The sequence below is a fragment of the Rhodamnia argentea genome, chromosome 6 (genome assembly GCF_020921035.1).
Source record: "Rhodamnia argentea isolate NSW1041297 chromosome 6, ASM2092103v1, whole genome shotgun sequence".
Lineage (NCBI taxonomy): Eukaryota > Viridiplantae > Streptophyta > Magnoliopsida > Myrtales > Myrtaceae > Rhodamnia > Rhodamnia argentea.
This window is the reverse complement of record NC_063155.1, coordinates 24,929,691-24,954,178: the sequence shown is the minus strand read 5'-3', so window position 1 is coordinate 24,954,178 and position 24,488 is coordinate 24,929,691. Positions and strand designations below refer to the sequence as shown.

Below are 24,488 nucleotides of genomic sequence, written 5' to 3'. Positions count from 1 at the left end.
ACGGACGGACGGACGAGGAGGATCTTTCCGAAAACTGGATTTATAGAAGACGTTGGGTGTACAGGATAGAGGATTTTTTTGCCTCTGAGTGATCGATCACGTTGTTAATGTGATGAGACATTCCAATCGAATTTGCTTGTACATCTACCTGTAATTGCCACACAGAATGGCCTTCTTCTTTTTTCTTGACGATGACTCGACTGAAATCCCTAGTGATGCGGTTAAAGTCCCCTAGAAAAAAAGAGTAGAATCGCAACCAAAAACGAAAAAAAAAAATGCCTAAAGTACCCGATTCCTCAACCTGCTCCTAGGAAATGTGCGGCAAGTGCGGAAATCGGGCAGCCATCGATCGACACATGCCTAAGACAAAAGATGAAAAGAAAAGACACGTTGCCTAAGAATATAGGGGGTCGTTTTTAGACAGCACAATTGCCCTGGCCGTCCTATGATTCTTGCCGTAGCAACGTATTTAGCATCATCCTCCGACATATGCCCCCCTCAACCCCGGTGATGAACAAAACGAAGGAATCAAGTTCTTCCACGAGCGAATATCAACCTACTCCCTTCCATCCATTGCACCCATTCTCTTAGTTTCAAACGTGAGGATTTTCGAAATGCACTAGTGATAGTGAATTAGGTTAAAAAAAGTCGTACATCGAGGAAGAAACGTGGTATACGGTAGTTCGTATACCGTAGTTGACTCGTAACTCATTGACTTGAGTTTTTGAGTGAAAGTGGGTCCAACCGAATATGTTGACGGGTTCGAACTTGGATTCCGCTCAGGGAAAAACCTATGATATTTCGTTCTTTTATTTTATTTTTTGGTTTTTTCAGAGTGTCTTTCATGTTTTCCAAGTTTGCAGCTCTTTCGTTGAGCATTTTCAACATGAGTACAGACTACTTGATTACTGGTACAGCAAGACGTGTCCTAGTTTTGTTGCTTTAATGCATTGAAAAATTTGTAAAACTTTGACCCTTAGATAAAGCTGAGTTAGGACGAACTCGTTGACACAAAAATGTTGCATCGCTACGCAAGTAGGTTAGGCTATTCAAAGTCTTCTCAATTATAAGTTTCATGGTCAGAGACCAGTGAGATTCGAATTCTACTTAGTTTCACGTGAAACGTGCAGTGACAAATTGTCCGGAGATACTGTCATTCTGAGTAATGATAAAAGGACTTTACTTGGCTGACAATACCGTTAGTTAACGGTACAACTTAAACCGTACATGTCGGATATGTATGACGTGTGGGTCTGTCACTCACATAGACTGTCATCTTAGCTTTCTCATGATAAAAATAACCTTATGCTATGAGATTTTGGTTCTTCCAGATTAAAAAAAAAAAAAACGACATTTTCAAAGAAAACAGACTTGCTATCGTTTCTTAATGCGTTAAATTTCTCCCTCGATTATTCGACACCTACTCCCATATCAACCACTAATCTTAATTCATGCTCTTTTTATTTCGCCTGGCCCATATCTGACAAGGGTGTCACGGCCCTCAATCTTAAAAAAAAAAAAAAAGTAGAGAAAAGAAAAAGAAATAACCAAAAAAATTCATTAGAAAAAAATCATTAAAAAATTGTTCACGTTAGTGATTTTCGACTGAAAATTTGGGCGGATGGACTCAGTTGGCACAAATGCAAAATATGTAGAACTAAATTGACATAATTGATAAATTTAGGATTGAATTGACTCTTTTACCGTCTTGTTCATCTTCATTATATGGACTCCACTTTTTCCAACTTTTGTTTTTGGACTTTCTTGTTGTTTTTCAAAGTCCAAAGAGTCGGAAGAGATTCTAAACCCTGTCCTCTAGAGAGAGAGAGAGAGAGAGAGGATGGAGGACCACCCATGTTCCGTTTTCCCATGGGCAGGAGAGTATGGTCCTCCTGGCCCCTCCTTATCTCCGGAATCGCCGAGAGTCTGTTCTGTCCAAGCGGGCGGTCAAGGATCGAACCCTTCTCCATGTGGGAAAAGGGCAAAAAAAAAAACAACCATGCCAAATGGGCGCAACGACGGATCGGATGCCCGACTTGACAAACGATGCGTTCATGTCCGAATCACGGCGGTTCTTGTCCGGAGCAACTCGAAGAGCTCCTCACAAGTTGCGCGCGGACAGGTTGATTCGCATGCATTTCGAAAAAAGGAGAAGCGCAGGAGAACCCTCGATCGTGTATGCACGTTACGGCCAAGATGACGGAATCCATGGCTACGGTGAAATCCCCAACTTTAAATTTGGGGGGGTGGCCACGAGAGCCCTTCAAGTTTCAGCCTCTTCCCTCCCATTCCTGTATCCTGGCAGGAGCGCAGGGCCAGCCCCAAGTGCCCCTCCTCCTCCTGCCATTTCCCATTGTCCCACAATCATGTAACATTGAATTGGCAAAAGAAAAAGAGGTTTAAAATTAAAAAAAAATTCCGGTTTGACCTACGAGAGATCCAATCCAAAAGGAAGGCATGTTTGCAAGAATGCATTCGCCGAAAGTAACGTAGTTCAGAGAAGAGAGCGAGTATTTTATTATTCTAAGGCAAGAGGAGGACCAAAGAATTTCCTTGAGAGTTCATTGAATCTAGGGATGGCTATGCTCTGTCTCGGTATTATTTGGTCTTATAAAGAAAGGAAAAGAAAGCCTACGCATAATTTAAAATGATTGCGACAAATTTTATGATTTTTTTGGTAATTTGCCCAAATAAACTGCAATGTCGATATTTGGATGTCCATACTTCGATTCGATTGGGACTACATTTCACAGACCACCCCTGAACAAGATCACTAGCCACTCTGGACGAACAAAAATGTGTACGGTTTAGCATTACTCGCGGGAACGATGCCGTAAAAGTCACCTCCGGATTACCAATACGTGCTTTGAAACTTTCGGGTCAACGAAGTAACTGGAGGAATTCTTGCACAGGAAAATCACGATGCTGATGTGGTAATGGCACCGGGGAGCATCCAACCAAATCGTCATGGTCCGTAATATTAATAGGTCTTATCCTATTTCATGCCGCATGTGTCATGTGCCCCCAATTTTTGATCGGCACCACACGTGTCCCCTCGTACCGAAATTTTAGGTAGCTTATGTTTCACACCTTGCATCGGCACCACATGGATGTTGTCCCTTTCGCGAGGGTAGTGTACAACAATTTTGACTCGTCGTCCATGTAATACGTGTCGAGCTCTGAGGAATTTCATGTGTTAATTAAGCCCCTCTTTTCGATGGCGGCTTTGTTCGGCAAAAGGAGGCGATCAAAGTCGAGATCTAAATAATACTCCAGCGTTCGACTCTTCTCCCTCGCCTCTTCTCGTAAAGAGTTTTTTTTTAGCATGGCCTCGCAGCGTTGTGCCACGTTGTGGTTCTTATGAGAAGTGAATCGTCATGGCATGGGAGGGTCATATGATCCGCACTTTTTCTTTTTCCTTTTCCTTTTTTCCGAAACGGTAAATTTTCGTTTCGTATGATAAAAGGAGTACATAACTTTAAAATAAATATGCGAATCTGACACGATAAGTAAAATAAAAAAAATTCTAAAAAGTAAATCAACTTAGTAACTGCTTGCAAAGGTTGGCATATTCCCCAGAGACGGATTTACAGCAGCCGATCATCAAATATTACATCATTATCAGTGATGAGCACATGCCGAGATATTTCTTTCTAATAACTACGATTTTGCCAAACGGCGGTGTACGCCTAAATTCGGCATCCCGGCACTGACGATGTATAGAGATCATAATAACTCTCTCCTAGGGTTTCTCTCTGCCTCTTGTGCCGCCGCCAACCCTCTACTGAAGCAGACCTCTTTGAGGGAGGGAGCAAGGGCTTTCTCTCACTCTCTCCTTCTCCCTCCCCCCTCCCCTCTCCAGCTCCTGTTCCCTCCCCCTCCATCTTATGTTCCCCATTTGTTTCTTTATTTTTCTCTCTTTTATGCTTCTTCGTCGATTTTGTGAACGGTGTGATCGTCATTTTTCACGAAAGTGAGTTATGAGGAAAATGTTTTGGAAGAATCTGCTCGCTTGCTCCGATTCCGAATGTTTGCTCTAGATAGTCAAGTTCTCCACAAGTCTTCGAAGTTCGGCTTATCTAAGGTTGATTTTGTGATCAATTGCTTTCTATTTTGTTATTTTTTTCTTCCGATTTAGAGCTAGATCTATATTTAAGTGCTCTTGTTTTTCCCTTATCCAAAAATAGATTCGATAGTCACAATACGTTTTCGGTGTTTTCTTCGGATGTTGTAATGATCGGATCTTTCCCCAGCTATTTGGCGGTTGCGCCCACACGTGCGACTCGCGCACTTCGGGAAAAGGAAACCCCCCACTCGCAAAGAGACAGCCGACCGTGGCTAGACCGACGACCAAATTGGCGGGTTGCGTGTTCGATGGCGAGGGCCTCCCTATCCCGCGTTACAAGTGGCAAAGTGGGTGCCTCGCCACGTGTGAAGAAGAATTCTTTGTGAGGTCAGGATCGAAGTAACCGCATTTCCTATTCCGGAAAACTACACGTCCCAACCCCAATCCCAACATGGAAAAAAAAAAACAAAAAGGGCCCAATTCCTACGTGGGCGCACCAGAATGAGAAAAAAGAATTAAAAGGCACGGCTCTAGGTTTGGACATATCATTTACTTTGGTTACATTCCATACCTCCTGCAGGCAACATCACTTTTGTGAGGTGTTTCCAGGTCAGCTTTACATCGTAGTTTCCGAAACTCTTGTTAATTTTCACGTGTGTCGCCGTCGTTTTTCAAAATATAACGTAGAACAAGAGAATTTAATGCTTTTTTTCACGATTTATTGACGATGACTAAGATTCGGTATGAAAATAATATGTCAAATTGGAGACTGTTTTGCTCAGCTCTTGATCGATGGGTTATAAGGTGGGGATAGGGTGAATTTTCTTGCCCAATGATGCGGGGCGAGGGGTGGTTCTCTCGACGGGACGAATGCGCCTCGCTCCTACCCGCGATCTTATGTTTGCAAAGTGTTGAGCTAGTCTCTTTATACGAATTGTTTTGCTTTGGTAATATAATTTTCAATGCAAGCATGAACACTTCAGATGATTTATTCCGATTTCGTCATGGTAGATTCCAAACTAAACTTTATGCCCATAAATATGAGAATTCCAAATTCATGTCGTTTGTCCCATAAATGATTCATTCAACTTGCAAATTTGTTCCGGAGATTGCGCAAGTAAATTAATCACATGGGCTTTCAATTTTGTTCGTGATTGCTTATTGCCTTTCCTAATATCGCTCGAGGAGATCGCCAATAGAGTATCCAAGTCCAAACCCATCAACATATCCAGTTGAACTTACCTCCATTAAAAAACTTAAGTTAAAAAGTGATGTGCCAACTATGATATATTAACTACTCAACACCACATAAATTTTTCGATGTGGGAGTTCTCTAACACAACTTACACATGCATCCTAACATCTTGAGATATTAATCGCGGGTTTTCGAAACTCAATATACGACATCGAAATACAACGATAACTTTTGGTATTTTCCCGTTCTATTATTAATCCAACTTTCATCCAAACCCACAACGATGTGATGTTTCGGCATCAAATTTTAAGCGCTCGGGGGACTCCTATTGGGAGGAATTTGCAATGGCCAGACAACACGACAACGACGAACTGAAGTGACGAAGGTGGATCAATAGAGCAAAACTACATCATCTCGGGAAGGGGTCCTACCCGAATTACGTGGGGAGGGTTCCCAACTTCCCATGGGGGTGCGCCCAGTGGGCCAATCGAACAGAATGATTCCTTCCCTCTCGCGTCAAGGGATAAGGAGATAAAGGCGGATAATCTCTCCACCCCCCACCCTTTTTGAATATTACCGATTCCTTTTCCCTAAAAAGAAAAGCCAAAGAAGTTCAAAAGCAAATCGACAAAAGAGAAGACGAAGTGGGGAGCGTCACATCACAGCGTAGTAGGACCCAAAACGCCATGTTGTAGTAGCGAGGAAGGAAGGGCCAAGTGGGGGCCATCGTCACATCAGTCGGCTGCGTTCGTCAGGAAAACGACGGTCTTCACATTCACAAAAAATAAAATATCGGCTTAGCCCCCGCTAGGGGTTTGAGCTTATCTCAAAGAGCTTTTAGTCGTCACCAAAGAAATATCAAGACCCAAGAATCGCAATTGTCAATTCAATCGGCACCTATCATTCTTCGTCCTAATCGATCTTTACGTTGTCAGTGTCGACAATATTAATAGTCTAGGGAGGATGATTCTGGTCCTCCTCTCAAACGATTGTCATCCCGCGTCGCGATCGCCAATTCTTCGGGGGTCGATCGAATCCAAAAAGGGCGAGAGCGGATCGGAACTCAGCTTAAATAAGGTTTATAGGATCAACACGAAGACGTGCATCAGTGTCATCGACCGATATATTACACATAATCTCCTAGCCTAAGTTCTGGCTTGAGACTGCGTGTGAGATGGAACTTTGCCTTTCTTTAATCCCATGCATGCAATTTGCCTCGTCGAGTGACTATAGATATGCATCCCAAGCTCTCTCTTTGTCTTGTTCTTGACATTATTCAGGACGTTGAACCTTGAATTTGTTTATTGACTAGGAATGGTTATCTCGATATAGTATTTCATGACAATTTGTTCGGAAAAAAGATACTCTGTAAATCATACGGACAAAACGGGGCCTTGTTTCTTTTTTTTTTTTTTTTTTCTTGTGACTATAGTTTGACATGATGAATTTCCTTTTTCTCGAGAAATATTCACGTTGGTCGAAATCCATGAATTTGACCTACCGGTAACGTGTACTTACTCCGGAAGGTAGAGACTGATTTTGGGTGCGCTTATTTTGACAAAAAAAAAAATGAATGGTTTGAGAAATACTTTTAAAAAAATAATTTATATTCTACGAAACGAAATGGACTCAATCGAAAGTCTAGAAGAACAGTTTCTAGCCAAGAGAAATCAGTAATCCCACATCAACGCCGTCTTTTTTTCTTTCCAATTACGACTTTTCAAGTCCGTCACAAACGTGGTTTGGCAATATACGCGTCATATATTTTTCGTTTCTCTCTTTTCCTTTTTTGTTAATACGTGCATGAACATGACTTGAAGCACGAAATGCGGGGTACGTCTTTAGCCATATAAAAAACTCCGTGGGATGGTGCGACATTTTACGGATGCCCGAATTCACGAAAAATTTCACTCCGCGAGAAAAGAATAAACCAAGTTTCTGTTTGCCATTTCGACGTCGAAAAATACTTTCGAAAAACATTAGTACTCCTTTTTTTTTTTGGTATTGGCAGAACTCCTAAATCTGTATTGGTGCGGCAAAAGTTTTAGATGTTAATGTCATGGTCAACATCATGTGAGAATTTTGGTGAGATTAAAAGAAATTTGAGATATTGAAGTCGCAATCAACATAATTTAAGATTTTTTTTATGGTATTAATCTCTTTCGATTCGTCGATAAACATAACGTAATAAATTTTTTTTTGGAAGGAGGGCGTTGTTCTGGTTTCAAACTTAACGCGACTCCATTCACAGAAGGTAACGTGTGTGTGGAGTCAATTGAATCCGATTCGTGTGGAAGACATTCCGAAATCTGCGAAACGAAGCACGAAAAAAAAAATTGGGGGTATGGCGGGGTTTCGTGGCAAGTGGGGAGGGCTCGGATTTAATTTTATCTTTCGTGCTCGCGGAGCGAACGCAAATTGCATGGTGGATCCGCTCGCCGTACGAAAGATCTAATCGGCCTGGTTCTGTGCCCTCGGGTCGAGATTTGATTCCCGTGCACTCGGGTCTTTTGGCCAACCCCATGATGCTCTTTAGTGATATTGCTTTGGGGAGTTTCGAAAAGATAGGCGGGTAAAGCTCGTTTAAATAAGAGGGCCTTTCGATTCTTCGACACGGACCTGCAAAGACATTAGAGTTCACGTGATTGCTGTCCGAGAAGTTCTGTCTGACTCTGCCGAGTTTCTTGTCGTTTAAGACCACGGCCATCTTCGATCTGGGATCAGACATAAGGCCCTCTCCGCCGATCGGTTCATCGGTAGAAACCCAAGAACGCATTGCTGTGATATGGTGGATCGAGCCATAAGGCCCTCGGCGACATTAAGACGTTGAGAACCTCGAATCGCGTTCAAAAAAGAGCTGGAGTCCGGTCTGTTCCGTTTACAATCATGCCACCAAGGCTCTTGAACTGTCTGTTTTTTGCTATGGAATGTAAAGAATCAGAGGGAATTATTTTATTTCACTACGGAATCGGAGATTGTACTTCAACTTTTTAAAACACACGCCCTCTACTGATCGACATTGCAATTGTAAGTGTGCACGAAACCAAAAATCTCAATTATCCGATGCAACGGGATCGGAAGCGTGCAACAACAACGGACCGGGTTCAATCCGTTCGTAACAACATGTATTATTAGTTAGCATGCACATTCGACCTAATTTGTAACATTCGAAGTCTCGTGATACGAAACATTTTGTATGCACGTTTTCCGAGATACAAAGGAATAACTTTTCCATTAAAAACGTATAAATCATTTGCATTTCAAACTAAGAAAAATAAAATAAAATAAAATATAAAAGTTTAACGAGAATGCCGTATGATATATCAGTTCAAATTTGATGAGCAAAGAAAAAGGAAAAGTAAAAGTAAAAGTAAGAGTAAAATTAAAATCGGGGCGGGTCCTGGTGACCCGGGGAATACGGGAATCTGGAATGACCTGACCTCAGCTCCGGCCCACCCCCCACCATCACAAAATAAAAAAGGAAAAATAAGGAAGGGGGCCCCACTACTTCGTCGTCGTCTTCTTCGTTTCCATTTTTGTAGGATTTTTCCTTTTAACGCTCTGAAGTGTAACCAGACCTCTATAAATAGAGGCAGAATCGAACCATACCTAGGCTTGAAGACGCAACCGCATCTTCAACTCTCTAGCTCGCTTGCTTCTCCTCCTTTATCTCCAACCATCTGGACCCCATTCCTCTCTCATCTAACCGCCCAGAAAGCATGGTCGGGTCTCCCTTCGGCGCCCTCAAACCCCGCCCCGCCCCCGCCATCAAGTTCCTCTGCAGCTACGGCGGCAAGATCCTCCCCCGCCATCCCGACGGCAAGCTCCGTTACGTCGGTGGCGAGACCCGCGTCCTCGCCGTCGATCGCTCCGTATCCTTCTCCGGTTAGTTCCGTTACTATTCCTCGTTCGCTCCAGTTATTGTTTCACTTTCCTTCTGTTGAATTTATGCCTGATCGTCGTGGGTCGGGTCCATCCTCTATTCGTTGTGATGTTGCTTCGTTTCAAGTGAGTTTCTCGTTTCCACTTGAAGAGTGTCAATTAAGTATGTCGTGGCGTCTTTGGGTACATCTTCGTTTATAGTTGTGGTTTGGATTTTGATTCGGGCGGATTGTGGTAGCGATACTCATTAGGGTTTTGATTCCTGCGAAATCCTGTGTCAATTCCTCGAAATTCGGATTTTGCACACGCGTTTCCGATAAAATGAAAGGATGTGATTTAGAATGAGGTTATTTTGGTCAACAGAACTGATGTTGAAGATGGGGGAACTCTGCGGCACTGCCGTGTCGCTCCGGTGTCAGCTTCCGACGGAGGATCTCGACGCTCTGATCTCAATCACCTCCGACGAGGACCTTGTGAACCTCGTCGAGGAGTACAACCGCTCGCCCCCTTCATCCTTAAAGATCAGGGCCTTCCTTTTTCTGCCCAAGTCTGGCAAAAAAATATCTCCTCCTCCTTCACTAGCCTCCTCGTCAAGAAAATCATCTTCATCTTCACTGTCCACCACCACCGTGACCGTCGGATCGACTCCGAGGTTCTCGAAGTGCATGCACCAGTACATGGAAAAGCCGAAGCCGGTCGGGTTCCCTCTCTGCAAGGAAAAGTCTGCAGGGCACAATAGAATGATGATGATGATGATGATGAGTCACCACCAGGGACACTATGCTTATGGGAGCCCTGGACATGTCCATCTCATCCACAATGGCAACCACTGGCAATAACACCCCTAAAGCTCCATCTGCAGATCAGAACTCTTACATGCCTTCGGCCTGAAGGAGAAATACTTCGATTACGCCACTATACATATTGGGGAAGAAAGAAGCAAGTGCGACATATATATGTGATCATGTAATGGGAGGGAGGACTGTAAAAATCATTTATGGATCGATTATTTGTGATCCATGCCCAATCAATGAATTTTTTGCAGTCCAAATTCGTATCGGTTGGACAAGAACATATGTCTATGATGGTGAGTTTTGCTTATCTTTCCGGGGACGTGAATCAACTCATTGCCCATTACTTTTAACTGCACAAAGCAACAGCTTCCACTTCCAATCCATGATAGGGTTTCAATGTCCATGTTAACCTGCAATCTCTCCATCGGTCCATTTGCAAAGCCTGTTGGTTTTAGCCGTATTGGATTTATTAGCTGACAAATTCCCTTCGTTTCCCATTGAAATGGTTGTTGCTTGGCTTTGTGTACTTCCTCTGTGTTTGTTCATCCTCTTCCCTCCTGTAACGTGCAGGCATCGTTTCTTCATGAAATTGATTGTAGTAGAGCGACACGTTTACTTTGTTGATATGGGTATCCCATCAATAGCTCGCTTGCAGTATCGTTGTTGACTGATTTTTACTCTCTTTCTTTGATATTGTTCTGGTTTGAATGTTTTCCTACTATAGGTTTTTAATGTGTTTGATGGTTTTGCAGGTTAGAATACATTTTCCAATCAAGTGGATTGGAGATGCTAAAGATGAGGAAACAGTCTTCATTGAACTGGTTGAAATTGAAGGTTTGTTTTTATTGTTGTTATTATTATTATTAAATTCCTATGGTCTGTTTCATAGAGGAGGAGGACCGTTGCTGTTATTTGGTCATTTAGATCTTGACTATGAACTCGCATTTCTGCATCTTCGCTCGTCTTAGATGTTAGCAAAGTAGGATATCGTTCCTGTTACATAAGGGTCCTGGAGTTTTTGTCGCGATTAGAACCTTTCTTTAAGAATTTTTTAGTAGAGATTTACTGTCTAATATGATCTCTCTTTGATTGTAACTATCAATATTATCTGTTTCAGACAGGTTAATGGATCCTGAAGCTCTTTTTGCAATTTGAGCCTTTATTTAAGAATGTTTTGGATTGAGGCTTGCTGTCCAATAGGCCTCTCTATGATTATAAGTCGATATTATGTATTAGGTTTGCTGTCCAATAGGCCTCTCTATGATTATAAGTCGATATTATGTATTAGGTTTGCTGTCCAATAGGCCTCTCTATGATTATAACTCGATATTATGTATTAGGTTTGCTGTCCAATAGGCCTCTCTACGATTATAACTCAATATTATCAGTTTTGTTTATCTAGCCGAAAGAGAAACCGGGATTGCTTTTTTATTTCCCTTCTCTTTTTCTGTTTCCTTGGAATTGCATGTTAATGATTTGGACAGTACTTTGGGGGAATCTGCCTCTGGAGAGAGTGGGGTATGGGATGGGTGGCAGGATGAAAGCGAAAGAAGTTTTAAGTGATCTTTCTGCACTTGATGAATCATCCACTCCCCATATTCCACTTTTTTCCTTCTAGGTACATATCCACGAGAGAGCAGTAAACACCATATCTAGAAAGAAAGTGGGGGAAAATCATACTTAGAGCTTGTTGATTGGTTCAGCTGAGTCATCAGTCACTGGAAAAACCCAAACATCCAACTCCGGTCAACCTCCACAAAATATTTCTGAATCCAAGAAATACTTGGCTTGCGTTGTCTTCCTTCCCCCCCGGAAAACATGATATTTGAAGGCACTACATGGCATTCAAGTTTTAGCCCCACAACACTTTGCTCCTTCCAGTTTATGCCACTAAAATACACGCAGATATTGTTGTTCTTTTCCTTGCCTCTGATATGGAAGTGAACGAGATATGATGGGAGTTGGTTTGCGTTTGTTTTGGACAGATTGACTTAAATCGGCCGGTGATGGCCGGAGTGCGATGGGAGAAACCAGTGGCTGTTCCATAGTCAAACAAGCATGCTGTTATAGTCGAAAGCAATCGGCAATTTTGAATTGGGGGCGCGCACTTGGGGGACCATCTAGCCAAGAGGCCTTTGACAGCTGAAAACAACTGATGTTGGAGCAAGACCAGAAAGATTCTTCATTCCAGCTGGATATAGATATATGGAGGTGCAGGTCCTGAACACTCAAGACAAGGACAATGAACTACCGAAATAGGAAGAAGGAAAGAAAGTAAAAAAAGAGAGATGACAAAGGGAGGGAAATCCTAAGTTCCTGGAAGCATTGGAGATCAAAGAAAGACGCGCTCCATCACGTAGCATTCAGGAGGAAAGATTCTTCTTGATGTCTTAGCTTTGGAGAGATACGATGAGGCCATAACAATTCAAGTTTTATGAAGCAAAAGGCCATTAGGAAAAGTGATTTTGGTGGTGACGCAACTGTAAGGGAATAAAGGTCAAAGTAGTTTTAAGGTTGTTCGACCCCACCACATGCGATGTCGATCTCTTTCCCTCTTCTTTTTCTTTTGTTTTTCTCCCCTTCGTAATGCCTTGCTTTTCTTTTAATTTTTTTTTTCATAACTGCAATCGAAAGTTTTAAAAACTCATCTTGAGAAAGTGCAACCAAATTCTTTTTCTTTCCTTTACAAATGAAAGGTGTTGGTAAGAAGTATGGCTGACAGGAGGCGCAAGTCAGATTGTTCATTTTATTTTTCCGTTCAACTGTTCACCTTCTTCTTTCAGTCAAATTAGTGCAATTAAGGAAAAATTGAAAGAAGGTGCTAGCGGCCATGGCTGAAAAGAGGTGCACGTCAAGGAGACCGCTCGAGCTTGGTCGAAGGAGCTCAAGCGGGGAACTTGAAAAAGCTCGAGCGGGGCATGGCCACTCATGCTTCCAGGCTTCGTGAAGCTCGCGCCATGGCCGCTCGAGCTTTCGTTTTTGTTCAGATAACCAAATAATCGAAGAAGTCCAGGAAACGAAATTCCCTTGAGGCATATCAGCTAGAGAACTTCCTGGCCTTGCAAACAAAACCCATATGCTCCATTAAAAATGCAAAAGTGGAGAACACATCATCACCCTTCAAGTCAAACCCATTAGGGCAATGGACAACCTTGACCCCAATTCCACGAAGAATTCACGTGCCTCTGGATACAATACCACGCGAACATAACACTTTCTCGAGCTTGCGGCTATGGCAGCTCGAGCGTTTTTGCTTGTTGCCGCCTCCAAATCGTCGTTGTCTCCACTTTTATCGCAACCACGGTAATCCTCTCTCTCTCTCTCTCGTGTAGAGTCGATGCTCTCAGGTACTTAGAAGAGGGTGAACAGATGCTCTCAGCAACTTCGAAGAAGATGAACAGTTGAAATGTAAATGCTTCCACTAATTTTTTTTTTCTTTTTTCGTTTTAGTTTTTTCCCCCAAATTTCTTTAGTCGAATTTGATAAAAGATAACGGAGATCTTGAGCATGGATAAGGATGTGGCCAGGAGTGTCATACTGTCATGGCTCCCACAGAGCAGAGCACTGGTCTGTGTCCATGAACAGAGCGTGCTTCGAGGAACCTACTAGCCCAAAAAGTAAATTCAAAGATTCGTTATGATTAGAAAAGCTCATAATGGGAGAAGATTGGAACTCATGCGCCACAAAGTAAAAATAGCAGATAGGCATGCGCCGGGTCAAATCTTCCAATTTTGGTGGATTCCGTCATCACAAGAGCTAGTTTGTTTTATTAATTTCTCGACGAAACACAGATGAAAATTCTTATTTAGACGATAGGCCGATGTGTCTGGTGGACCAAGACCAACTCAGAAGCAGCAACTCACTCTCTCTCTCTCTCTCTGTTCAGCGACCCCAAAGAGAAACTAGGGTCTGCCCATGAAGTGAATACCGCCATGATCCAGAGTTTAGTTCTCATCCCAGGTTGTATCTTATCCTAACCAATTGGGCAGAACAGTGAGCAAGCGGACAGCTGCAGAGAAGCGTCGGCAATTGGTCGATCATGGATGCGACCTGATGATGATGTGAAATGCCCATCTTCTTGGGATGCGTTTGGGAACTAAACCATTTCAGAGCTCTTTGGCTCAAGTTAAATGGTATTTCACAAATTTTTTTCGAAAGCTTTGGAGAGATGTAATTACAATCCTAAGAGAGCTCAAGACAGGATCGGATGTATTTTGGACTATGAGCATTTTCAAAATGCTCATATATCTATTTCTTTTTTAACATTGCAGTCACTAAACTCTTATAATTTCGAAGTTGTCTTACCTTATGTGAGCTCGACAAAGGGTTTAGGAACCGGCAAGTCAAGATCTGGTGCCGGCAGTCGGGCGACCTCTTTCATAGTTTGACCCCATAAGACAGTTGCCTGGAGTCGCGGGAACTTAGGATAGGGTTGTCGGTGTCATATTTGGCTCATCGACGGCTTACTAGCTACTCGTTGGCCACCGAGCCCTTCGTCGTTATTGAGTTTCCTTTTTATGAAAAAAATAACAACTCCTTTACAAGTTGTGATTTTTTCAAATACCATTAAATGAAAATTACCTTTCAATGCATTTTTAAAAGGAAAAATTTCATAAAATGGCCCGAAATCCTCTTATTTTATCAAATAAAGGCCTCAAGTGAACTTTATTTCAAATAAGGACCTAAAATGCTCTCATTTTTTCAAACAAGAGTCTAAAATGAACATTATTTCAAATAAGGGCCTGAAGTGATCATAAAATTTCAAAAAGAGCTTGATTTCAAGGGCATGTCGATCTTTTTCTATATTTGATTTTTTTCTTTTTTATTAAATTTTTCTTTTTTATATTTTCTTTAAAATTTAACAAAAAATTAAAAAAAAAAAAAACACACGGAGGTGGCAGGCTGCCTCCCGCCTCCGGTTGTCCCCCACAACCGAAGGGGCGGGGTTCTTGGCCCTCGCCTGCGGTCGGCAGGGGTTGTTGACCCTTGTGGAGGCTCCAATAGAGGGGGCCATTTGGGCCCGTGGGCCCGAAACCGGCCCGGAACCGGCCCGTTGACCGGGCCCACGGTTCCGGAAACGTGGGAACCGGCCCGGAACCGGCGGTTCCGGGCCGGTTCGAACCGCAAAAAAAAATAAAAAATAAAAATAAAAGTGGGCCCGGGGTAGAGAGCCGTTGGGCTCTCTCGCCCCGGCCCCCTCCCCCCGCGGCTTTGGGCCGTTGGCAACGACTCTTTGGCCGTTGCTTTCCAATTTTTTAAAAAAATAATAATAATAAAAAAAATGATTCTTGCCTATAAATGCATATGCTTCCCCTTTCATTTTTGTCACAAATTCTCTGAACAATCTCTCGAATTCTCTCCGAAATCCTCTCAAATCGCTCAAATTCTCCCAATTCTCTCAATCCCGACTCAATTCTCTCAATCGGATTTCCGATCAATTCTCTCAAAAATGGCAAGTGGAAGCAGAAATGCCGACAAGGGCAAGATGGCTATGGGAGATTCCGAGTATCCCTTTCATGAATACGATCCTCGTGAGTATGCAAGTTGGGAAGACGACGACGATAATATCAACTATGTCCCGATTCCGAACGTCGAGCACATCCCAACACAAGAAAGTCTTCATCCCCCACCGGTGTCGAAGAAACGTCAACGGCAAATGAGCCGGAACGGAAGGGCCGAGATAATACATCGGACTTGTGGCTACACTTCGACAAGGTACGTGATGAAGTCGAAGGTAAGTATAATGTAAAATGTAAATATTGTTCGCAAACTTATAAATTCACGAAAGGAGACGGCTACGGAACATTCCGTCGGCATTTGACGAAAAAAACATCCAACGCAAGCGGGGATCGACAATACGCAACAACAAATTTCCGGGTACGCCACTTCTAAGCCTCATCCTTTATTTCGTTTCACTTGAAGCACTTTATAAACAAACATTAGGTGAATATGTTGCCCTTGATCATGCTCCGTTTAATACTTGGTGAAAATTTTAATATGAAATATTTGATAAATACTGCGTTGGTTCATGCAAGCGCCAACTATTCCAAAAAATACTCTTAAACGCGAAGTTTTTCATCTTTATAAAAAAGGAAAAAAATCTTTAGGAAAATTTTTTGCGGAATTCAATGGACGTGTGCATATAGGTAGCGATATTTGGAGTGATCCTTGGCAAATTTATTCTTATATGGGTTTCACGTGTCATTGGATAGATGACAATTGGATGATTCAAAAAAGACTTATTGCATTCCGAGTTTTTGATGAAAGCCATTCGGCTCATAATATTTATAGAATAATTAGGCAAGTTTTAGAAGAATATAATTTAATAAATAAAGTATTTTCAATTGGTTTTGATAATGCCGCCGCAAATATCGCTTCTATTCCCGAATTAGAAAATATTTGCAAACCCACTTTTGGCGGACAATTTTTTCACATTAGATGTGCTTGTCATGTTTTAAATTTATGTGTACAAAATGGTTTACAAACTCTTGACACTTCTCTCGCCCCAATAAAAAGTGCAATTAAATTTTTATGGAGTCGTCCCCAATGTATGAAATCGTGGGGAAAATTTTGTAAACAAAATGGGAGAAGGCCAAGAAGATTTCCAAAAGATATTCCGACTCGTTGGAATTCTACGTACGAGTTGCTTCGGCAAACTTTTGAATATAAAGATTTATTATGTATGTTTATTTCACAAAATATTCCCGAAATTACTTTACTTCCTCAACATTGGGACGTTTGCAAGAAAATTTTACATATTTTGAAAATTTTTAATGATGCTACTAAGACTTTATCTGGTATTTATTATCCTACAACGCATTTATTTTTAATAGAGTGTGTTAATATTAGTAGTGTTTTTAGTGAATATGAAAAAGATACCGAATTAGGTCAAACTATTTTAGTAATGCGAGAAAAATGGTTGCATTATTATTTGCAAATTCCTCTTGTCTATTTAGTTGGTATTGTTTTTGATCCACGTATTAAATTAGACGGTTTACAAGATTATTTGAATGTGTATTATCATGATTGTTTACATTTGGATGATTCAATAGATATTTCAAATATATTAGGACATGTTAAAGAATCTATAGTAGCATTATATGGAGAATTTTGTAGTAGATATGGTTTAAGTGATTACGGATCTTTACAATCTACTGCCTCACGTAGCGAAGGTGGTAGTTCACTTAGTAGAGGGTATAATATGCTTAAGAGTAGGCAAAAAAAACAAAAAGGAGCAATAGGTAATATTTCTGAATTAGAAAAATATTTAACCACTCAATTTGAGTTTCGTGATGCGAACATAGTACAGATTTCAAAATCTCGAAGTGGTGGAAGAGTCACCAAATCGAGTATCCAGTTCTCGCCCTCATCGCTCGTCAAATATTAGCAACCCCTTCTTCAACGGTTGCGGTTGAACAAGCATTTAGTTCCGGAGGATTAATTTTGGACTCTCGCAGTTCAAGATTAAGCCCGGATTCTGTGGAAGCTCAAGCTTGTGTCGGCGATTGGACGAGGGCGAAATATCGACACCAAGAGTTAGATCGTGAACACGAATTTTTTAGCGATGATGTTGGAGATACCACCGCCACGGGTACCACAACGGGTAGCGACGATTGACGATGAGGTAAGTTGGGGTTCTCAAAGGTAAAAAGAACTACATGTGCTTTGATTCTTCTATCCCCAAGAAGATATGTAGGCCGCTTAATGATAATTCATTAAGTTCAAGCCCATTCCTTCTTTTTTTTTTCCCCATATTTTATTACAATGTACAATTTAATTGTATTTTATAATTTATAATTTATTATATTTATTTTATTATTTATTATTTTAAAAATTATTATTAAAAATGAATCGGAATGAACCGGCGGTTCCGAAGCGGAACCGGAACCGGCCCGGAACCGGAACCGCCATTTTTCACGGCCGGTTCCGGTTCCACCTTTTCGTGGAACCGGAACCGCCGGTTCTCGAACCGGAACCGGCGGTTCCACCGAACCGGCCGTGACTAGGCTCCAATGACCGCGCCGGCCTTTGCCGCCATTGCCAACCCTCCACCAATGGTGGGGCTGTCGCCACGGGCGAGAGAGGTCTCGCCGATGTGGCTGTTTTTACTTAAAAAAAAATCAGAAAAAGGAAAAAAGAGAAAAAATGAATAAAAAAATCAAAATGAGAAATGACGAAAATGCCCTTTAGGCTATGCCCTTTTTTGAAACTCTATAGCCGCTTCGGGCCATTATTTGAAACATATTATGTCATTTTAAGTCTTTATTTGAAATAAGATTCACATGGGATCTTTATTTGAAAAAATAAGAGGGCTTCTGGCTCTTTTTTGGAGTTTTTCATTTTTAAAATACAAACATCAAACAATGTTCGCATCTTAAAAAAAACTCATTTATTAACCTAAGGCCCTTTGTTTTTCTTAAAGATTGATGGCAAAGGCCCATCTACCTCGATGAGGGACTAGGGACTCTTGTACAGTGGCAGAAAGAGTATTGCTGGCGACCAGTTCGACTGTTGCCGCCTTCATCACGCATTGTTGAAAATTGCAGGCGTGTTCACCGATGATACTAGCTTCTTCTTCAATGAACCTGCTCGTCAGTCAGCACGATCAAAGGTCAAATTCCACAAATTCGCTTCCCGATTCGCCCACGTGGTTACCACCTCCGAGCCTCGTTTCTGGAAGCTCGTAGACTTTACGTTGTCCGACCCGACCCGACCCGACCCGACAACCAGCGAAGTAAAAGATATCGTATTCTTCAAGTTCCTGTCGCGGTCGCGGTCATCATCAACGACAGATGCAGAAATAAAAAAATAAAAAAAAATCATTTCGCCTCAAGATTGGATCAATCTTTTGACATCGTCCTCTTCGAAAACCAATCCCCCTGGTTTCAATAATTCGCACCTATCAGTAACGAGATCAAACATCTCGCACACAGTTTTCTTCCTTCTTCTCTCGAACTCTCTGGTCTTCCTTCACAGTGTCCTGTATTTCCCTTATAAATCCGTCCTCCTCTGCTTGAATTCCGCAGTCGAACCCCAAACCCGCGAAATCCATGGATCCGGACCCGAGAAACTACCCGCTCCTCGCCTTCGCTCTCTACCAGATCGATCCCAACTCTCACCCTTACCTCCCGCCCGACGTCGCCCGCAACCTGTTCGACCAAATGCCTCCCTTGGCCAACCCAAAGGTCGCGTCTTCCCTCGCCCAGTCCATCCCCGCCAACATCCTCCAGACCCGCACCCTCCTCCACGCCCTCGGGCCGCGGCCCGACCCGGGGGCCGTAGCAGCGGCGCGCGCGAAGATCGCGCAGCTCGAAGCGGGCGACGGAGCCGCCGAAGCGAATAAGAGCGAGGTCGGGATATACAAGGCGGTGGTGAGGTTGGAGGAGATGCACGAGGAGTACGAGAAGCAGCTGAGGGACGCGGAGGATAGGCTGGTGGAGGTCTATGGGCGCGTCGTCGAGGAAGAAGCTGGAGTAGTTGATGAGGAGGTGGTTAGGGTTTTGAGGGAGGTGGAGGAGAACAGGGCTGTGGAGAGAGTTGAGCTGAGTGGGAGGCAGCTCAGGTTTGTGCCCGAGGCCTTTGGGAAGATCAGTGGTTTGCTTGTGCTTGACCTGTCTCACAATCTGCTTGAGGTCAGTCCACTGATTTTTTAATTTTTTTCCCCTTTTCCCCGTCTGTTAATATGCTTGCATGGATTGATTTGTCTTGGAAAAATGCCACGAGTCGTGCAATTTGTTGATTATGAGCCATTAGTGTGATCACCTATCAGTGCATTCTCTCCTTCCATGAACATTGACTACTTGATAAGAAACTATGGACGAGTTTGAGCAAAGCAGTTCTCTCAGACTCTCAAATCTGGTGTTGTGAATTTCTAGACTGCTCTTGGGTTGGTAATTCCTTATGGGGTCAGGGATCAATTTTGCAAAATCAACAGGAAGTAGTGAGGTTCCAAGATGGAAGAATGCGTTGGATTAGTGTGCTTTGAAGATGGAGGCTAGTCTTCCTGCTATAAATGGTGGTCACATGAGACTCAATGAGAGGCGAGTTGGTTTTGTAAAATCAGCCAAAATGCTGGAAGTGCTACCCACGGCAGTGTCGAACATTTTGTAGCCGGATATTAAGTAGCTAGTCATTCTAAAATTTTCTCAAATACCCCTAGCGTATGAATTGAAACTATACATCTTTGTTGTCGTACTTAATCCTGATGGTTTGGCTTTTTGCTCGTGGGACACAGGTTATTCCCGACTCTATAGGAGGACTAAAGAGTCTTGAGCTGCTCGACGTCTCTTCCAACCTTTTAGAGTCTCTTCCAGATTCCATTGGTTTGCTTGTGAACTTAAAGGTTCTCAATGTCTCAGGAAACAAGTTGAAGGTCCTTCCTGAAAGCATTGCTTGGTGCAGGTACTCTATATTTTTCCTTGGTTTACTGCGTTTTCTTTGTCAAACACCAACAACGAACCAAGCTTGATTCCACCTGGGATTGGTCATATGAATCTTATTGCGCTGTTGCGCTCGATTAAGTATAGATTTAGCTAAAATTGAGTACTTAATCCGTGGCAGTTCGCTGAATGAGCTTGATGCCAGTTTCAACAACCTTACTTGTTTGCCGACAAATATCGGATATGGGCTAACTAATCTGGAGAAGCTGTCAATTTCCTTGAACAAGCTCTGTGTGCTTCCACAATCGATCTGTGAGATGAAATCTTTGCGGTATCTTGATGCCCATTTTAATGAGCTCCGAGGCCTGCCACATGCTATTGGAAGATTGGCCTACCTTGAGGTCCTGAACCTGAGCAGCAATTTCAATGACTTTACCGAACTTCCGGATACAATTGGTGATCTTACCAACCTGAGGGAGCTTGATCTCAGCAACAACCAAATCCGAGCTCTTCCTGATTCGTTTTACCGGCTTGAGAACCTCGTCAAGCTAAACTTGGACGAGAATCCTCTGGTGGTCCCACCTCTGGAGATTGCGAAGAAAGGAGCAGAAGCTGTGAGGGAATTCATGAGGAAGAGGTGGCAGGACATGCTGGCAGAGGAACAGCTGAGAAGCATTCGTCAAGCAAGCCAGCCACAGGCTCAGGCTGGATGGCTCGCGTGGGGCGGCTCGCTGCTCGGCGGGCTTGTTTCGGGTGTGTCGCAAAGTGTGGCCGGATATTTGGGTGGTGAAAAGGCTCCAAGGGACCCATACTTGGATCAACAGCTTTAAAATGGATGTAATCTCTTATCCTTTATAGTGTTTCCCAGTGGCTTGTACAATTGATAAAGAATAATACTTGGCTGTTTCATCTACTTTTAGTTCAAATTAGAGGACATGTACACATTGGCTACCTTAAAAACAATGTAACGTGTTGATACAAGATTTTGTTACTTTTGGGGGCTTGCCTAATTCCTGTGGACTAAGGGCATAGTCAAAATTTTCCGTTGGGATTGCTGAAAGCACCTAGCCTATCTGCATGGGCAAGTTTGAGCATTTCTCGAGTAAACTAATCCTCATCTGTTCTTAGAAGATGAAAAACTGAGCAAGGTATATATCATGTCATGTGTCTGAGCGGCGGCAAGCGCCAAACGTAACACGAGGATGGATAAGTCCTAACAGGAGTCACTGGTGAGAAAACCAAAGGTGAAATTGCCCATGGGCACAGCAGCCGACCCGCTCTATCCTTGAGCAGTCTCTCCATACCCGTCATCCTGTTGGTTTGATTGTGAAATTTGGTATCTTCCTTCAGGATGAGGTTTATGCCAGTCTTGCGCGATGAACGGGCCGTCGGTGAAATGACAAGTTTAATGAGACCGTAGCCATGTACCGGCAACACGAGTTGTTTTAATTCATATGACTGCTTCAATTCCTATGCTATAGATTGAGGCTTGGGCACCTGCCATTTTTTGTTATTCAAAAATGTTAATACAATGTGGATGATTAGCTCCAACATTCACAAGTTATCCACATTCTTGTAGAGCATCTTATACCTTTCTTTGGAGAGTTGATCTAATATAAAGGAATGTCGTGTCCAAATTTATGTTGCTACAGACTTCTTTTCCGGATTCGCTATGATGACTTGTTTTTTCCATCTAGGTGGAAATGCACCCTCTCTGGCAGCAGAAGAAACTCACAGATTTTTGTAAGTTAATTAACAGTACTCTGGCGGAAATATTCGTCCTCGGGAACGTGAGGGTCTCCTTGGGGAACAGATCGAGTTTTAGACAGCGAAGAACTCGGCGGCATCGCAAGAACCCGAGGGAGGACCGTGACTCAGGTCTTCTCACATACTTAAAATGCAGTTATTGATCACAAGGGACTAAGTGAAAGGAACATGCGCTTGCTTTTCTCATGCCCTCGAAGTTCATGGGTATGAACGAACAAACCAAATTTTGGTGGCAGGTTTCGGCACGATGGATCGTTGAGCAAGGTGCTCCTCAGGCGGTTAAGAGCTGTAACAAGGAGAGAAAGATGGAAAACATGGACATCTTCTATTGGGCCCTTCAGGCAGAGGACCATGAAAAAAAGATCGGTCGGATCCGGCAACGACAACTAATGTTTAGGTCGGGATTTCGTATCGGCTCTATGGGCCATGCAAATACATGACCTTTGATTTGAACAAATGAGAGGGCTCTTGCCAAAGTTGATGTATGTAAACCCCAGTAGAACAAGCCCATAATACTACACCACCAAACGTGGAATTCCATCAAAAACAGGTCCAAGTCCACACAGACAAACAACCAAACTCCAAATGAAACAACATCTTCAGCAATTTGAAGGGAAATGTTCCAATTGGAGCGAGTTCTTTTCCTTTGCAGGAATAAAAGGTGAAAAAGATCTTTACCCGAAAAAAAAAAAGTGAAAAAGAAAAAAAAAAATTCTCCCGTTAAGATATGTGCATCCACAAGCTCTCGGAAAATATAACCGTAGGGTTAACGTTGTAATAAAAGAAAAGTTCGGGGATATTACGTAATGGGAGGGGCACGCGGGATTTTGTATAATTTCTTTTCTTTGATTTTGTGCAGTAAAATCGCATACTTGTCCGCTTATGAATTAAATAGATTGCGACGCATTTGTTTCGTCGAAAAGTTCCCGACAAAAAACCTCTCGAGATAAATGGACATATTGATAAGTGAATCACCAAAGGTTGCGAAGGGTACTTGTTGATTTGAGACGGGGATGGCAAATGGCAAGAAATTTGAAGATTCTAAGGCTTGAGGTAATCGCGGCCATTAATGCAAATTGTAGAAAAGTATAGATAAAGATAAATTTGCAAAGAAAAACATCAAATCCTAAAAATTAGTTGGAGGGGGCTTTACAAAAAGAACGTAACCCACAATTGACGATTGCGTAAGCGGTTACGAATGGCTACAACCATGATCATCAGCTCGTCTTTGATGGGTTATCATCCGAGATTTGTCCACTGGACATTTGGTCCTTTTTTTTGGGTCAACGGGTTCAGAAGAAGCACTTTAGATTCATACGATGCACAAGGGCCATCTGATCAACCGATGTAACCGGGCGCTCTGTTTTTAAACTATCAAATTGCAAGAGGCAGGCCTGAAATCCCAATCCCCAACCGCCCTATGGAGACAGAACTCCTAATCTGAAAATTATCTCTTCGAGAGGAAGTCAAACTTCATGTCATGGTGATCATGACATGCTTTTGGGCCCTATTCATCGAAATTTCTCCGGTAAAGAAAAAAAAAACGTGAAAAAATTTAAAATTCAATTGACAAAACTTAAAGCGCAATAGATTTGAAAATTTTTGGACAATTTTCCCGTAGCTCCGAAGACATAGAGAAGATTACCAAAAAAGTAATAAACTTATTGTACTTGTGTCAATTCAGCCCTAAATTTTTCAATTGTGCCAATTTAGTTCTAAACCTTTTTACGGTTTGCCAATATAGTTCGTTCTACCAAATTTGGTCGGAAATCGTTTTTGTTGCCTGTCCTATATAGGACGACCTGGACTTCTGTGGACTTAATTTTTTTATTTTTTATATTAATTTTTTATGTTGTGTTTTTTTTTTTCTTTTTTTTCCTTCTTCCTCCATCGGTTGCCGGGTTTCGGTGATGGCTAGTGACCGACCAAAGGCGACTACTGTCGAGGCTCGCACTTGATAGGTTCGATGACATCGGGCCTTGCCGGGCTAGCGAGGTCGAACCTTGCCTGAAGTTGGCAAAGCCGTCCCTTTTGACCATTACGATGGTCATGTCATATACGATGATTGGCATTGTCGGCAATTTTCGGTCAAAATTGACCAAGCCGTCACTTACATTTCGAGGACTATGACAAAATTTGCGAAATTTCTTGTATTCCCATCAAATCGATTTGATTTTATTATGTTCATATTGTTAGGAGTTGGTGCACAATCAAATTGAAGTAAAAAGAAAAGTGAGAAAGAGAAATCGAGATATGAGATTTTTTTCTGGTTCATCCTTATACTAGAGCTACGTTCAGTAGAAGATTCCACTATAATTAGCACCCCGCACCTCTCGTTACATCACTTAATTACAAGTGAAAAAAAGTATATATAACAATAACTATTCATGAGCCTAAGCCCAAAT

At 42.3% G+C, this 24,488-nt stretch overlaps 2 protein-coding genes across 3 annotated transcripts; both read left to right on the top strand.

The window, feature by feature from the left end:
* The first annotated feature begins 8,861 nt into the window (after positions 1 to 8,861).
* Positions 8,862 to 12,222, top strand: LOC115757112. 2 transcript variants are annotated; one of them, XM_030697213.2, is made up of 4 exons: positions 8,862 to 9,146; positions 9,507 to 10,230; positions 10,690 to 10,771; positions 11,923 to 12,222. In XM_030697213.2, exons 1-2 carry the CDS (start codon positions 8,981 to 8,983, stop codon positions 9,980 to 9,982), a joined length of 642 nt encoding a protein of 213 aa, XP_030553073.1. In that variant the 5' UTR covers positions 8,862 to 8,980; the 3' UTR covers positions 9,983 to 10,230; positions 10,690 to 10,771; positions 11,923 to 12,222. The 2 variants fall into 2 exon arrangements, with proteins under 2 accessions (XP_030553073.1, XP_048136923.1); XM_048280966.1 differs by having other exon boundaries at positions 10,662 to 10,771.
* A 6,558-nt stretch (positions 12,223 to 18,780) lies between these two features.
* Positions 18,781 to 21,326, top strand: LOC115749417 (plant intracellular Ras-group-related LRR protein 3). The gene is made up of 3 exons (XM_030686230.2): positions 18,781 to 19,569; positions 20,172 to 20,338; positions 20,498 to 21,326. The coding sequence occupies exons 1-3, from the start codon at positions 18,988 to 18,990 to the stop codon at positions 21,144 to 21,146; spliced, it is 1,398 nt and encodes a 465-aa protein (XP_030542090.1). The 5' UTR covers positions 18,781 to 18,987; the 3' UTR covers positions 21,147 to 21,326.
* Positions 21,327 to 24,488: the final 3,162 nt, after the last annotated feature.

Excerpts from the sequence above, each read along its gene's own strand:
- LOC115757112 (XM_030697213.2), top strand. The coding sequence starts at position 8,981 with ATGGTCGGGTCTCCCTTCGGCGCCCTCAAACCCCGCCCCGCCCCCGCC. Across the intron at positions 9,147-9,506 it reads TCGCTCCGTATCCTTCTCCG|AACTGATGTTGAAGATGGGG; the intron begins GTTAGTTCCGTT and ends TTTGGTCAACAG.
- LOC115749417 (XM_030686230.2), top strand. The coding sequence starts at position 18,988 with ATGGATCCGGACCCGAGAAACTACCCGCTCCTCGCCTTCGCTCTCTAC. Across the intron at positions 19,570-20,171 it reads TGTCTCACAATCTGCTTGAG|GTTATTCCCGACTCTATAGG; the intron begins GTCAGTCCACTG and ends CGTGGGACACAG. Across the intron at positions 20,339-20,497 it reads GAAAGCATTGCTTGGTGCAG|TTCGCTGAATGAGCTTGATG; the intron begins GTACTCTATATT and ends AATCCGTGGCAG.